This window comes from Peromyscus eremicus, chromosome 11 (assembly GCF_949786415.1).
Source record: "Peromyscus eremicus chromosome 11, PerEre_H2_v1, whole genome shotgun sequence".
Classification (NCBI taxonomy): domain Eukaryota; kingdom Metazoa; phylum Chordata; class Mammalia; order Rodentia; family Cricetidae; genus Peromyscus; species Peromyscus eremicus.
In genome coordinates, this window is record NC_081427.1 from 58,094,621 (window position 1) to 58,107,881 (window position 13,261).

General features: G+C 43.5%; 1 protein-coding gene across 1 annotated transcript in view; it reads right to left on the bottom strand.

Moving 5' to 3' along the window:
- Ap3b1 (adaptor related protein complex 3 subunit beta 1) overlaps positions 1-13,261 on the bottom strand; it is a 213,997-nt gene that overhangs the window by 178,685 nt on the left and 22,051 nt on the right. The window contains exon 2 of the mRNA XM_059276349.1: positions 9,851-9,926. Within this exon, the coding sequence (XP_059132332.1) occupies positions 9,851-9,926 (76 nt within the window). The remainder of the gene's footprint in view (positions 1-9,850; positions 9,927-13,261) is intronic.

The window sequence follows — 13,261 nt, forward strand, 5'->3', positions numbered from 1 at the left end:
TTGGTCAGAGTGCTATATTCTTCTATGTGCCCTTCCTCCCTCTGTCTTTAAATTTTTTTAGAATTTGGGAGGGGGGATGCAATTGAGTATGTGTGAACACATGTTCATAAACATGGGGGCACACGTCTGTATGGCTATGCTTATACATGGAGGTAAACAAGAATGCGGAAGTCTGAGGACAACCTCTGCGTCAGTCCTCAGGGGCCTTCATTTGCTTGAGGCAGGGTCTCTCTTAGTCTGGAACTTCACCATGTAGACTAGACTAGCTGGCCAGCAAGCTCCTTAGAGATCTGCCCATCACTCCAATCTCAACACAGATGGAAATGCCAAGCACATGTCACTGTGCCTAGCACCTGAATTTTTAATTTTTATTTATTACTAGTGTGTGTTTGTGCATGTTGCTGTGCATGTGGAGAGGTTAGAAAAACTCTTCACAAGTCTGTTCTCTCCTTACACAGAGGGTTCTGGGATTGAACTCAGGTTGTCAGTAACCCTGCTAGCCCCATGCTTGGCTTTTTAATGTGGCTTCCGAAGATCCTACTCAGGCCCTCATGTGTGACGGTTTTAATGAAAAATGTCCCCCTAGGCTATTATATTTGCATGCTCAGTCCCCAGTTGATGAGCTGTTTGGGAAGGACTAGGAGACATGGCCTTGTTGGAGGAGGTGTGTCACTGGAGGTAGGCTTTGAAGTTTCAAAGCCTGTACCAGCCAGACCCAGTCTCTCTCCTCTTCCCTCCCCCCCCCCCCCTGCCTGCTGCCTGTGGATCAAGATATAAAGCTCTCAGTACTGCCCCAATGCCACGCCTATCTGCTTCCTACCCTAATGATCATGGACTAACCCTCTAAAACTGTAAGCAACCCCCCAATGAAATGTTTCTTTTATAAGGGGTGCTTTGGTCATGGTGTCTCCTCATGGCAATAGAAAAGTGACTGAATGTGAGGAGATCAGTAAAGAAACCAAAATAGCCATTTTGTGGGTGAAAAGGGAAAAGTTTATTCCAAACTGCCAAGGTTATCTCTTGGGAAAACAGAGAAAAGGGCATGTGGGGGTGGGGGGGATTGAGGATGGGAATCCTCAGGATAATACTGGGATGGGTACCTGGGGAAAGGGGAGCCAGTGAGCTGGGGTGGGTGGCTCTGAAACATCTAACAAGTATTTGTGAGTAGGGACTGAGAAACCTGTAGGCTAGCATGGTCCCTTCTGTGAGATAAGGAGAATGACTCCTTTTGGCAAATGGGAACTAGCTTCCTGAGGGAATACTGGCTTTGGTCTAATGGAAAAGGAGTTTTTTCAGACCTGACAGTAACTAAGTCAGAAACTGGTACCAGGAACAGAGGTATTGCCCTGACAGGCCTAACCTGTTGGAAGACTTCGGGACTTTGGACTAGAAAAGCAGTTGACCACTAGGAGCAGGGAAGACAGGAGTGTTGAAAACAATGTGAGCCCTGCTCAAGTGGTTTCAGAGAGGAAGAATTAGTGAGTGGCCTAGAGACCATTCTTATGATATGTTGGTAAAGATACGCTTTTTGTCCTTGTCATAAAAATTTGCCTGAAGAGCCAGGAGGTGGTAGTGCACACATTTAATCCCAGAACTCAGGAGGCAGAGGCAGGTGGATCTCTGCAAATTCAAGGCTAGCCTGGTCTACAGAGCAAGTTCCAGGGCAGCCAGGGCTAGACAGAGAAACCTTGTCTCTAAAAACAAACAAATTTTTGCCTGGAGCTAAAATGATGCTTTGGATTAATGGCTGGCAGAGGAAATTTCAAGACAGTCTAGTATTGACTCTGTCATATGGTTATCAGTGATCACGCTTATACAGATCTACAATGAAAGGAACTAGTAAGGCAATGAAAAATATAAAATGTACAGTGTGAGGAGGAAAAGAGCATGAGGAAATTCAATGTTTCAGCCAAGTCCTGGGCACAAAGAGGTAAGTTTAAAGAAAATTCTGACGCTAAATGTAATAAAGTCTTGTGCACAAGGAGATATCGGGCGGCAGAGGCAGGTGGATCTCTGTGAGTCTGAGGCCAGCAGGGTCTACAGTTAGTTCCAGGACAGCCAAGGCTACACAGAGAAAGAATCCCTGGGGACTGGGAGGAGGATGAAAATCCTGATGTTCAATGTAATAAAGGGAGTGTTGAGCTCGGGGCAATACCCTACCCAGTTAAGTTTCCAATTTGTGAAAAGGAATTAAAGGAAAGCTTTAATAGCAAAGGAAACAATCATATGCCCCAGCAGGCAGAAAATCTCGGCAGCCCGGGCCTCGGGTTCCGGCTTTAGAGTCAAGAAGGAACTAGAAAAGGCACTAGGGAATCTACCCTGCTGTTCTTAAGGAAAGCTACTGAGGCCAGGGGTTGGGAGGGCATTCCATGCATGGAAGCCTGAAAAGGACATTGCATAGCTGTGAAGGTGAAGCCTAGATTGCAGTGGAGACCCCAAGGTGTTGGAATTGCCAACCTTGAATACCCGACAAGGAGAGCTGCAGACCAGATGTGGAGCTGGAAGAAGTTGGAGTGTTTTGACGTCAGACATGGATGTACAGATTTGGAGCTGCCCTGCTGGTTTTCAGTCTTGCTTTGCTCCAGTGTTTCCTCACTATGCTCCCTTTCCTTCCGTGTGGAATGGTGATGTATACTCTGTGCCATGTATGTGATCTGCTACTAAATTTCTATTTTATAGGAGGTTACAGTTAAGACATTGCCTGGAGTCTCAGAAGAGACCTTGGACTTTTAAACAGTGTTGAAACTGTGAGACTATGGGGACTTACATGGCTCCATGCTTATGGGGGCCAGGGAGTAAAATGCAACGGCTTGACTGAAACTGTCCTCCATAGGCTCACAGATTTGCATGCTCAGTCCCCAGGTAAAGAACTAACTGTTAGGGGAGGATTCCAGAGCTGTGCCTACTTGGAAAAGGTGTCTCATTGTTGGAAGCGGTGGTCAATGTGGGTGGGCCAGGCCTGGCGTTTGTGTCTGTGGATGAGGATGTAAAGCCCTCAGCTACTGCTCCAGTTGCAAGCCTGTCTGCTTCCCACCACGATGATAAAGGAGTAATCCTCTGGAACCAAGCAAGTCCCCAATTAAATGCTCTCTTTCATAAGGGTTGCCTTGATCATGGTGTCTCTTCTCAGCAACAGAGCAGTAACTAAGACATCTTATAAGGCAAGTGCTTTATGAACTGAGCTGTTCCCTAGCTACTTTTAAAAATCTAGTATTTTTATTTTATATTAACTTTTCAAGCTTTGGTTTTAAGAGGAAAAGAGATGAAAGAGTGGGAAGGCAGATGAGGGACAGGGGGATAGACTAACAGACAGATACATAGATGACAGACAGACAGAGACATAACACTGACCGTAAAACACATTAGATTTATGACAATGCAGACTCTTAATCTCACCTTCCCACTAGCCTCTCTGATACAGCTGTCATACATATTATATCTGTGTCCATTCAAAATTTCCCAGGCAGACCTGAAGCTGGACAGGTCATGAGCCCTAGAGGAAGAAGACGTACTACTATTTCTATGCTAAATGGACAGAGCAGTAAAACTTACTGCTTCACCTACAGATCACTGCACCATTCAGTGCTTGTCAGAGAAGCTTGGGCAAGAGACGGCAGGTAGCACAGACAATATGCAGAGGGTAAGAGTCTGTGGAGTGCCAGCCCTAAATGGAATGTCTCTCTCCCATCTCTCCCCACAAGGCTGAGACAAGGTATGTGGCTTTGGAGAATGTAGTTTAGGACATCACCTCTCCACAGCATACCTTACCACCTGGTCATAACTGCATCTAATAAAACCAGTACCTGAGAATGTGACTAGACCTTGGTTCCTATACTGCCTTTTATAACATCTTCACATACCAACACGAACAGTAATACCTACTTCCAACACACACACACAGACACACACACACATGAACTAGAGAAACATGAACATTACTTCCATTGGTACACTTAATGAAATGTGTGCATCAATCCCAGAGATAAGGCTGCAGAGTTCTAGCTCCCTGGTCCTTCTATTCTGTTCTGCAGACACTTGGTCTTCTCCTAGCAACCAAGCCTACACTTCCTGTTAAGAGTGGAGTTTGTAAAGAACAATCCCAAACAGACATTCTGGACAAATGTAGACACCTTGAAAGAACCTGCTACGTAAGTATGACCTAACAAGGAACAAAATGCGGTATAAAGAAGCATCCCACGGTTCCGAAGAATAGAGCTTGCTGGAGAAGGAACCACACATTCTTTTAAAGAAGTGGATAAAGAGGAGGAAACAAGTCTATGTTTTAATGTGATTTAAAGAAACTGCATTTTTGGGAAAAAAGTAATTTTGAACTAGGAAAGAAATCCTTCAGATAAATCATTACCAAATTTAAAAATACAATAGAAGAACATAAGATATGACTAAAGTTACAATGATAGCTCAAAATATGCATCAAACATAACCAAAATTAGACGGGAAAGGAGAGCCGTCACCAACTGACAAGTGACGTGACAGAAACATGAAGACTAGAGAGGGAACTAGACAGAACACGGAATGTCAACAGAAAAGAGGCAGACTAAGGGGAAAGAAAGTAAGGAACTCAACTCCTCAAAATAGACAGAAGACTTAAATAATAACTCGTCAATACTATAACAAAGCAAATACCAATCAAATCTTACTACATTTATTTTTCTTCAAAATACTGAATCTACAAGACAGATAAAACACGTTCTCAAAAAGAGGGAAGAAAGCAATCAGGTTGGCATCACATTTTTGTTCCCTAATCTAAAGTCAAACAAATTAAGAATAAAATATACAAATATTTCAGAAGAAAAAACATTGAAATCCAATAATCCTACTAAATAGCCTATTTTCAGACAGAAAGGGCTCAGAACGCCACTTGCATCCTCTTCCCAAGGAATGTTTCTGTCATCTGAAAACAAACCAAACATCTAAACAGTAAGACAGAATTTCTAAGAAAAGGAAAAGAAAGAGCGATGGGTGAGCACACTGAGTGTGTGCAAAAGACAGACAGAGCGACAGGTGAGCACACTGAGTGTGAGAGAGACAGAGAGATGACGGGTGAGCACACTGAGTGTGAGAGAGACAGAGAGATGATGGGTGAGCACACTGAGTGTGAGAGAGACAGAGAGATGACGGGTGAGCACACTGAGTGTGAGACAGAGAGATGACGGGTGAGCACACTGAGTGTGAGAGAGACAGAGTGATGATGGGTGAGCACACTGAGTGTGAGAGAGACAGAGAGATGACGGGTGAGCACACTGAGTGTGAGAGAGACAGAGAGATGACGGGTGAGCACACTGAGTGTGAGAGAGACAGAGAGATGACGGGTGAGCACACTGAGTGTGAGAGAGACAGAGTGACAGGTGAGCACACTGAGTGTGAGAGAGACAGAGAGATGACGGGTGAGCACACTGAGTGTGAGAGAGACAGAGAGATGACGGGTGAGCACACTGAGTGTGAGAGAGACAGAGAGATGACGGGTGAGCACACTGAGTGTGAGAGAGACAGAGAGATGACGGGTGAGCACACTGAGTGTGAGAGAGACAGAGAGATGACGGGTGAGCACACTGAGTGTGAGACAGAGAGATGACGGGTGAGCACACTGAGTGTGAGACAGAGAGATGATGGGTGAGCACACTGAGTGTGAGACAGAGAGATGACGGGTGAGCACACTGAGTGTGAGACAGAGAGATGATGGGTGAGCACACTGAGTGTGAGACAGAGCGACGGGTGAGCACACTGAGTGTGAGAGAGACAGAGAGACAGAACTAGGAACCTACAGCACACAGCACCTTCACTAACACACGGCTGTTTCTTTCCACCCATGGGCTACTGTGAAAACTCTGCTAAACAAGTACCAGTTCAAAGGTCAACGGAGTTGCTAGATCACATGGCAGACCCGCTTTAATTTAACTACTATACTGCTTGACATAGCACCATTCTACACTGCCATCAGCAGTCAGGAAGGCTCCTATTTATAGTCAACATCTTTACTAACACTTGAGTTTCTTTGTTTTTATAATGGATCCTAAGAAGAGCAGGGTAGTCTCACTGTGGGTGATCGCCACTGTCCTAATGATTAAGGACACACAGCATTTTTCCCTACACTTACTGGTCCTCTGCTTGTCTTCTCCGAAGGAGGCCTACCCCAGGCCTTCCAGTCACTTTCCCAGGCTGCTTTACACAGACATTACCTCTGTGCTCTGGACACTGACCCTTTAATCTGGTGAATGATTGAGGTATGCTCTCCCACTCTATGGATAACCCTTTAATCTGGTGAATGATTGAGGTATGCTCTCCCACTCTGTGGATAACCCTTTAGTCTGGTGAATGATTGAGGTATGCTCTCCCACTCTGTGGATAACCCTTTAATCTGGTGAATGATTGAGGTATGCTCTCCCACTCTGTGGATAACCCTTTAATCTGGTGGATGATTGAGGTATGCTCTCCCACTCTGTGGATAACCCTTTAATCTGGTGGATGATTGAGGTATGCTCTCCCACTCTGTGGATAACCCTTTAATCTGGTGGATGATTGAGGTATGCTCTCCCACTCTGTGGATAACCCTTTAATCTGGTGAATGATTGAGGTATGCTCTCCCACTCTGTGGCTGCCTTTAGTTTGGATAACTCTGCTTATTCCTCTGTTGCTGGGTCTTGACGTCGGATCTAAGCCAGCATCATGAAGCTTCTTCCCTACATTTTCTTTTCGATTTTGCATCTCTAGTCTTTGATCCACTCCGGTTTGTTTCATACGTGCCATGAGGCAGGAATCCAACTCCCCTGTCTTGTACTTTTCCCAGGACTGCTGAGTAACATCCTCCCTGATACCCACCTGGCCTCCTAGCTGAATGTTTGTTTCTGGGTCCTTCACAGTGTTCTACTGCTTTTTATGTCTAGCGCAGCACACCACCATTTTGATTACTGTAGTTTTAGGGAGTTTTTCAATCAGGAAGAGTATATGAATATTTCATTTGTATAATAAAAGATATTTGTATCACTCTTATAAGAGTAATTTTTTATTATTAATCATTTTTCCATAGACAACATAAAACTCCAAATTTAATTTTACATAAACTTTGATAAACATACACAGCCATACTTATTAAGCCAGGTGTGGTTAACAGCTGTAATCCCAGAACTTGGAAGCAGAGGCGGGAGAACTGCTCAGTCTGAGGTTATCCTGGCCCACACACTAAGTTCCAGGCCACCCAGATACAAAGCAAGACTCCACCTCAAAAAAAGAACAAAAAGGCCAAGTATATTGCTCAGTGGTGGAGTACTTGCCTAGTACAATTCCTAGTACCACAAACAAACATAAAATTAAAATAGCCAGGCATGGTGGCACATGCATTTAATACAAACAATTGGAAGGCAGAGGCAGATGGATTCTATGAGTTCAAGACTACCCTATGCTGTGTAGCAAGTTCCAGGACAGTCAGGGTCACACAGTGAGAAACTGCCTCAAATAAATAAATAAAAACAAATACATGTATGCTTAAGTTATATTTACAATAGCAGCAGTATAGATTATGGAATTAATTATTATTTTTATTGCCTTAACAGAAATATAGAAAAAAACTACTTACTATTATGTCACATTTTTTAATTTTTCATTAATTTTTAATTTATTTGCTTATTTATTTACTTATTTGGTTTTTGGTTTTGTTCTGTTTTGTTTTTTTGGGCGGACGTTTCCGAGACAGGGTTTCTCTGTGTAGTTTTGGTGCCTGTCCTGGATCTCACTCTGTAGCCCAGGCTGGCCTCGAACTCACAGAGATCCGCCTGGCTCTGCCTCCCGAGTGCTGGGATTAAAGGTGTGTGCCACCACCACCTGGCTAAAAACATTTTTAAATTTTTATTAAGTATTTAACATATTTCCCTCCACCTCTGAATCAGGAATTACAACAGAATCCCAGGGTTTAGTAAAATAAAATGATTTAATGGGATGTTATAGCCACAATCTGACGACATAAGAGCAGCCTCTGCTTTCCATGGTAGTACATGCCTGTGATCTGCGGGATGCGAGCTGAAGCCATGAAAAGCAATTTCAGGAATTCACTGCAGAGAGTGAATTGATCTGTACCTTTTAAAGGTTCTGTCAAAACATTAATAACTACTTTAATAAAGGTGTCTTGGTTATTATTCTACTGCTGTGAGGACATATCACGACCAAGACAACTCTTATAAAAGAAAGCATTTGAGTGGGGCTTTCTTACAGCTTTACATGGTTAGTCCATGATCATCATGGTGAGAAGCAGACAGGCATGGCACTGGAGCAGTAGCTGAGAGCTTTACATCCTGATCCACAGGCAGCAGGCAGAGAGGCGGGGGAGCGCGCGCCTGGTGTGGGCTTTTAAAACCTCAAAGCCCATCCCCAGTGACACACCTCCTCCAACAAGACCACACCTCCTAATCCTTCCCAAACTGTTCAAACACCTAAGGGAGCCATTCTCATGAAAATCATCACAATAGGGAAACTCTAAATAGCAATGTGTATTGCTGTTTAATGAACAGAAAATAAAGTTATTAGCACGCTGTAATTTGAAGCACTGAGAATGAACTGCTAAGAGCAGCGGGAGAGCTGCCATCTTCTCTTCGTCTCCCTCCCGCTCATCACCTTTTCTCTGCCTGGGAAACAGTTTTCACCTTTCTCGGTCTGGATCCGTTCCCAATATTCTATTTTTGTACCTGTAATGTTGTCAAGTATCCCTTAAAAGTCCTTTAGTTAATAGGAAGCGCTCTTCTTTTCTTTTTTCTTCTTTCTGTTTCTTTCTAATACCATCACTTCCTCCCATCAACTTCATCCTTTCAACCAAACCCCCCCTTAGTTGCTTAAGTGCCTTTTCTAAGTCCCTTCAGCTAGAAATGTGTCTTTCAAAAGATGATGTTTAGCTATTTCCATACAATCTACCAATCCTCAGGCTGAATTTCACTGACAACATAATCACTTTTTATTTCATTTGCTAAAGTTTCGTTATTTGGGGACCAAATCCTTCTTCCAATGACCCACTTTGGAAAATATTACAGGAAACAAGGATGCAACTACACCTTTTGCTGTCTGAGGACAGACTGATTAATAGGTGCAGCAACCAACACAGTCTGATTTGAAACTGAGAATTTACAGAGTACTTGTGGACTGAAGGCTGGCATGCGGAATGTCAACATGTAACTACTCAATCGCAATCAAAATCTGAACATGTTGTTGGGGAGCTGTAGTTCTTTAAATTATGAAAATTGAAATTCTGTTCACACAAAGCTATTAAGTATGAAGTACAATATTAATAAATAAAATATAAGAAATAGACTCATCAGCGTTTTGCTGACACTGCCAAATGACATCCACCAATCAAATGGAAGCAAGGACCAAGTCATCCGTAGCTGTTGTAAGACACAACTCCTTCTCCAGACCGCCTCACTAAACACCTCGTAACACCTGAAGCCTGTGTCATGGACGGGTTTAGATTGTGACATGAGAAGAGAAGAGAGGATTTCAGCGCTCTGTGCTCATGACCGTAGGCAGTAAGATCACAAACAAAAACCCTTAAATACCTGGAAGTGAGAACAGGGTTACACTATTGCCTTATTTTGTCTTCAGAATGATTTATTCTATCTCAGGGAAGGAATGTCTTGATGTTAGCAATGAAAAATTAGAGCAGAACAGATGGAACTAGAAGACAAGTGTCTTGATTTCTTATGTTACTGTCCCTTAACATTTTTAAACAGGTAATCTAAATTAGTAAGAAAGAACAAATTACTGCTGTTTACCTATGCCTTGGCATACACAGTGAATATAATCCCAGCCTCCCCAGCTTCCAACAGTCATAGCCCTTGAACACTTGACCTACCCCAACAATCCGCTTCATAGCATCTAGTTTGGCGGAGTCTTTGCTGCTCTCCAGCATCTGCTTCAGGTCTTCATTCCTATTACAAAAGAGAAGACGAAATTCTAGACTTGGACTTTGTGAAAGACAGCTACCAAGTCTACCATCTTTATGAGAACTGGAAACAGCATGATGGAAGATTACATTCAGGTAATCAAAGGTTGGTTTTCTGTTTCACCCTACAAAGTCTATGCAGCACGTTGTTATAAAGCCCACAGTGACAGTGAGGTAAGAGCTGCCCTTCAGTCTTACATTTTCAGATGAAATATTAACAAGAACATGGCACATAAGGTCTCTCACTTCAAATTTCTTTGACATAATCATCGGGGAAAAAGGAAAACTTATCAAGTCAGCTCTAAAATACTTCCACGTACACACACACACACACACACACACACACACACACAAACACCCTAAAAACTTTTTTCAGACTATTATTCCACGAGTTCCCTAAATTGTGTGTAATTTGCTATAAACATGGGCAGTTAGCTACAAGGATGAAAACACAGAGCAGAGAAAGAACTACTTAGAAGTTTGAGTCCATGGGACGTGGCAACTGGGCGTGGAAACAGACACTCGGAAGGCTGACATTATTCCCAGGTTGAAGGAACCTAGGATGCCTCCATCTCTGTCCCAAGGCTCTCTGATATTTAAACAGCCTTGAGAGACGGTCTAGAACAAAGGCTGTCAGCATCTTCATTCGTAAGAGCTGCAGAGAAGAGAGGATGAAGGACAGGCCCATCCATTCCTTTCTGTTGGTCATGACCAATCTTCTATTCTTCTAAGTGAATCTTCTCTGGGGAATTCACAAACATGAACTCATCCCACTAAAGAAAATATGTAATTCATAATCTCTAATCACTATTCATTAAATACAATAAAATAATTTTTGAAGACAGATTTCTAGACAAAAAGTTCTTGACTCAGGAGAACTAGCCCACCAATGCTTTGTTCTTGGACAGCAGCCAGAGTTGTGGGATGGAAATCTGTGTTTGGGGCTACTAGTCTGGGGTGTTAGGGCAGGTCTGGCAAGCTGACACAGAAGCAGGGTGACGCTACGAAAACTGCTCTTGGAACTAAGTACTAGGTAAGATTTAGAGTTCTAAAGTACACATTAGAAAAAGGGGCAGCGAGAAATTCATGTATTATAGATGAATCTGTGAGCAGGGCAGTGGTGGTGCATGCCTTTAATCCCAGCACTCGGGAGGCAGAGCCAGGCGGATCTCTGTGAGTTCGAGGCCAGCCTGGGCTACAGAGTGAGTTCCAGGACAGACAGGGCTACATAGAGAAACCCTATATAAAAAAAACAAACAAAAGAGACGAATCTGTGAGGCCTCAGACAGAAAGGGGGATCATGCTACTGAAGACAGAGGAAGGTGATTCTTGTTAGAAGCAGCACAGAGATCTTTGCTGAACTGTGCTCAGTGTCTTGAGGAAAGTAGGGGTGAACGGCAGATGGGCTTAGCCAGGAGCTGTGGTTCACATAGTCCAGCTTGGGAGGCTGAGGTGAGAGAACCACTTGAACCTGGGTTTAAGAGCAGCCTGAGGAGTGTAGTGAAAGTCCATGGCAACGGGGGCGGGGCTGGAGGGCAGGGCGGGGCAGGACAGGAAAGGGAGGAGAAAGAGGGAAGGGAGACAGAAGGGGAGGCAGGAGACAGAAGGGGGGACAGGAAGTTGACACTGGATATTTAAATGAGGCTATTTCAAAAACAGCATGTTGCTGAAATGGCCTGGTTTTTCTTTGCTGCTAACAGTAAAATATAAAAGGTAAGACATATATTGGCCAAGCCAACAGGGCTGAATAGTGAGAACCTGTTGGAACAAGGTCCGAATGGACTTGAGTGACAATACTGCAGAGTGCTTCTGAGAAACCACCAAGAAAACAAGACAGAGTCATGTGACCTCCGTTTCTTCAAACACAGACTCGTTCTTAGAGTACGCTTTTGTGCCCCTCCCCGGTGTAGCAGACGGGAGTGAGTTGACTTCCGATTACTCATTACAATTGGCTACTGTTATTTATTTGCCTCTATAGAAAAACGTGTTTTCGCCAGGTGCAGCTCGCCCTTGTGATTGGACACTTTACTCATGTGACTCCCCTGAACCCTCCGAGTATAAATTGTCTAATGTTTTCAATAAAGCTGGCTACTCCATGAGACTTTATTCTACATTTATGGGCTCCATGCTCCCAGGTCTACAGTGGTTCTCAATCTGGGGGTCAGGACCCCTGGGGAGTAAGTAGCCTTGTTTTGTTTTGTTTTCCGAGGCAGGGTTTCTCTGTGTAGTCCTGGCTGTCCTGGAACTTGCTCTGGAGACGAAGCTGACCTCAAACTCAGAGAACCACTTGCCAAGTCCTGGGATTAAAGGAGTACACCACCACCACCACCACCACCCAGCGAGCAGCCCTTTCATGGGGGTTCCATATCAGGTATCCTGCATATTAAATATCTACATTACAATTCATAACAGCAGCAAAATTACAGTTTTGCAGTAGCAATGAAAATAAGTTTATGGTTGGGGGTCACCACAGCATGAGGAGCTGTATTATTAAAGGGTGGCAGCATTAGGAAGGTTAAGAACACCTGATCCACAGCAGTAAACAAAACCCGGTCTCAAAAAAGAAAGAAAAAATAGAATTTGATTTTTACAAAAGAATTAGATTTAAGTAAAAACGAATTAAAACTTGAAATTTTTAGAAAACCCTCAACCTAGCTCTATTGCAAACAATGAAAAGGATGTTCTGGAGAAACACCAGGGGTGTGGCTGAAAGCTCAAGAATGTGGCAATGCACTTGAAATCCCAGACCTCAGGAGCCTGAGGTGGACAGACTGTGAGTTCAATGTCTGCCTGGGCCACAGAGCAATTTCCAGCAGCCTGGGCCACCTACAGACCTTGCCCCCAAACCAACCAACCAACCAACAAACAAACAAAAAGGAGCTCATGAGAAAACTCATTTAATCAGCCATCTCCACAGAACCAGGGAGAAAGGGGAGTATACCAAAGAGACAATGGATGAGACAAATGAACAAAAACAGGTAACTTCTGGAATTTCTAGGCCATGTGCACTGTGAGGCAGGCGAGGCAGTCATCTGTCACTAAACAAAGAAAAGCAAAAAACCCCAGAAGGGAGATCAGCCCATACACAGCCCCATTTGTAACCATTTTTACCCAAGAAATGTTTACACAACCCCACTTTATACAGATACATAAAGCAGTATAAAGCAAAACATTTATGGATAATAAGTCATGAAGAAATTTATTTTGAAGCACTATTTGTAGACATATAATTTTCCCACTGTATGTTTCACTAAAGCTAAAAGTCAATTTTGGATGCTAACGTAATGGGTGTCTTCTTCATGCTTGCACTGCGTTTCTGAT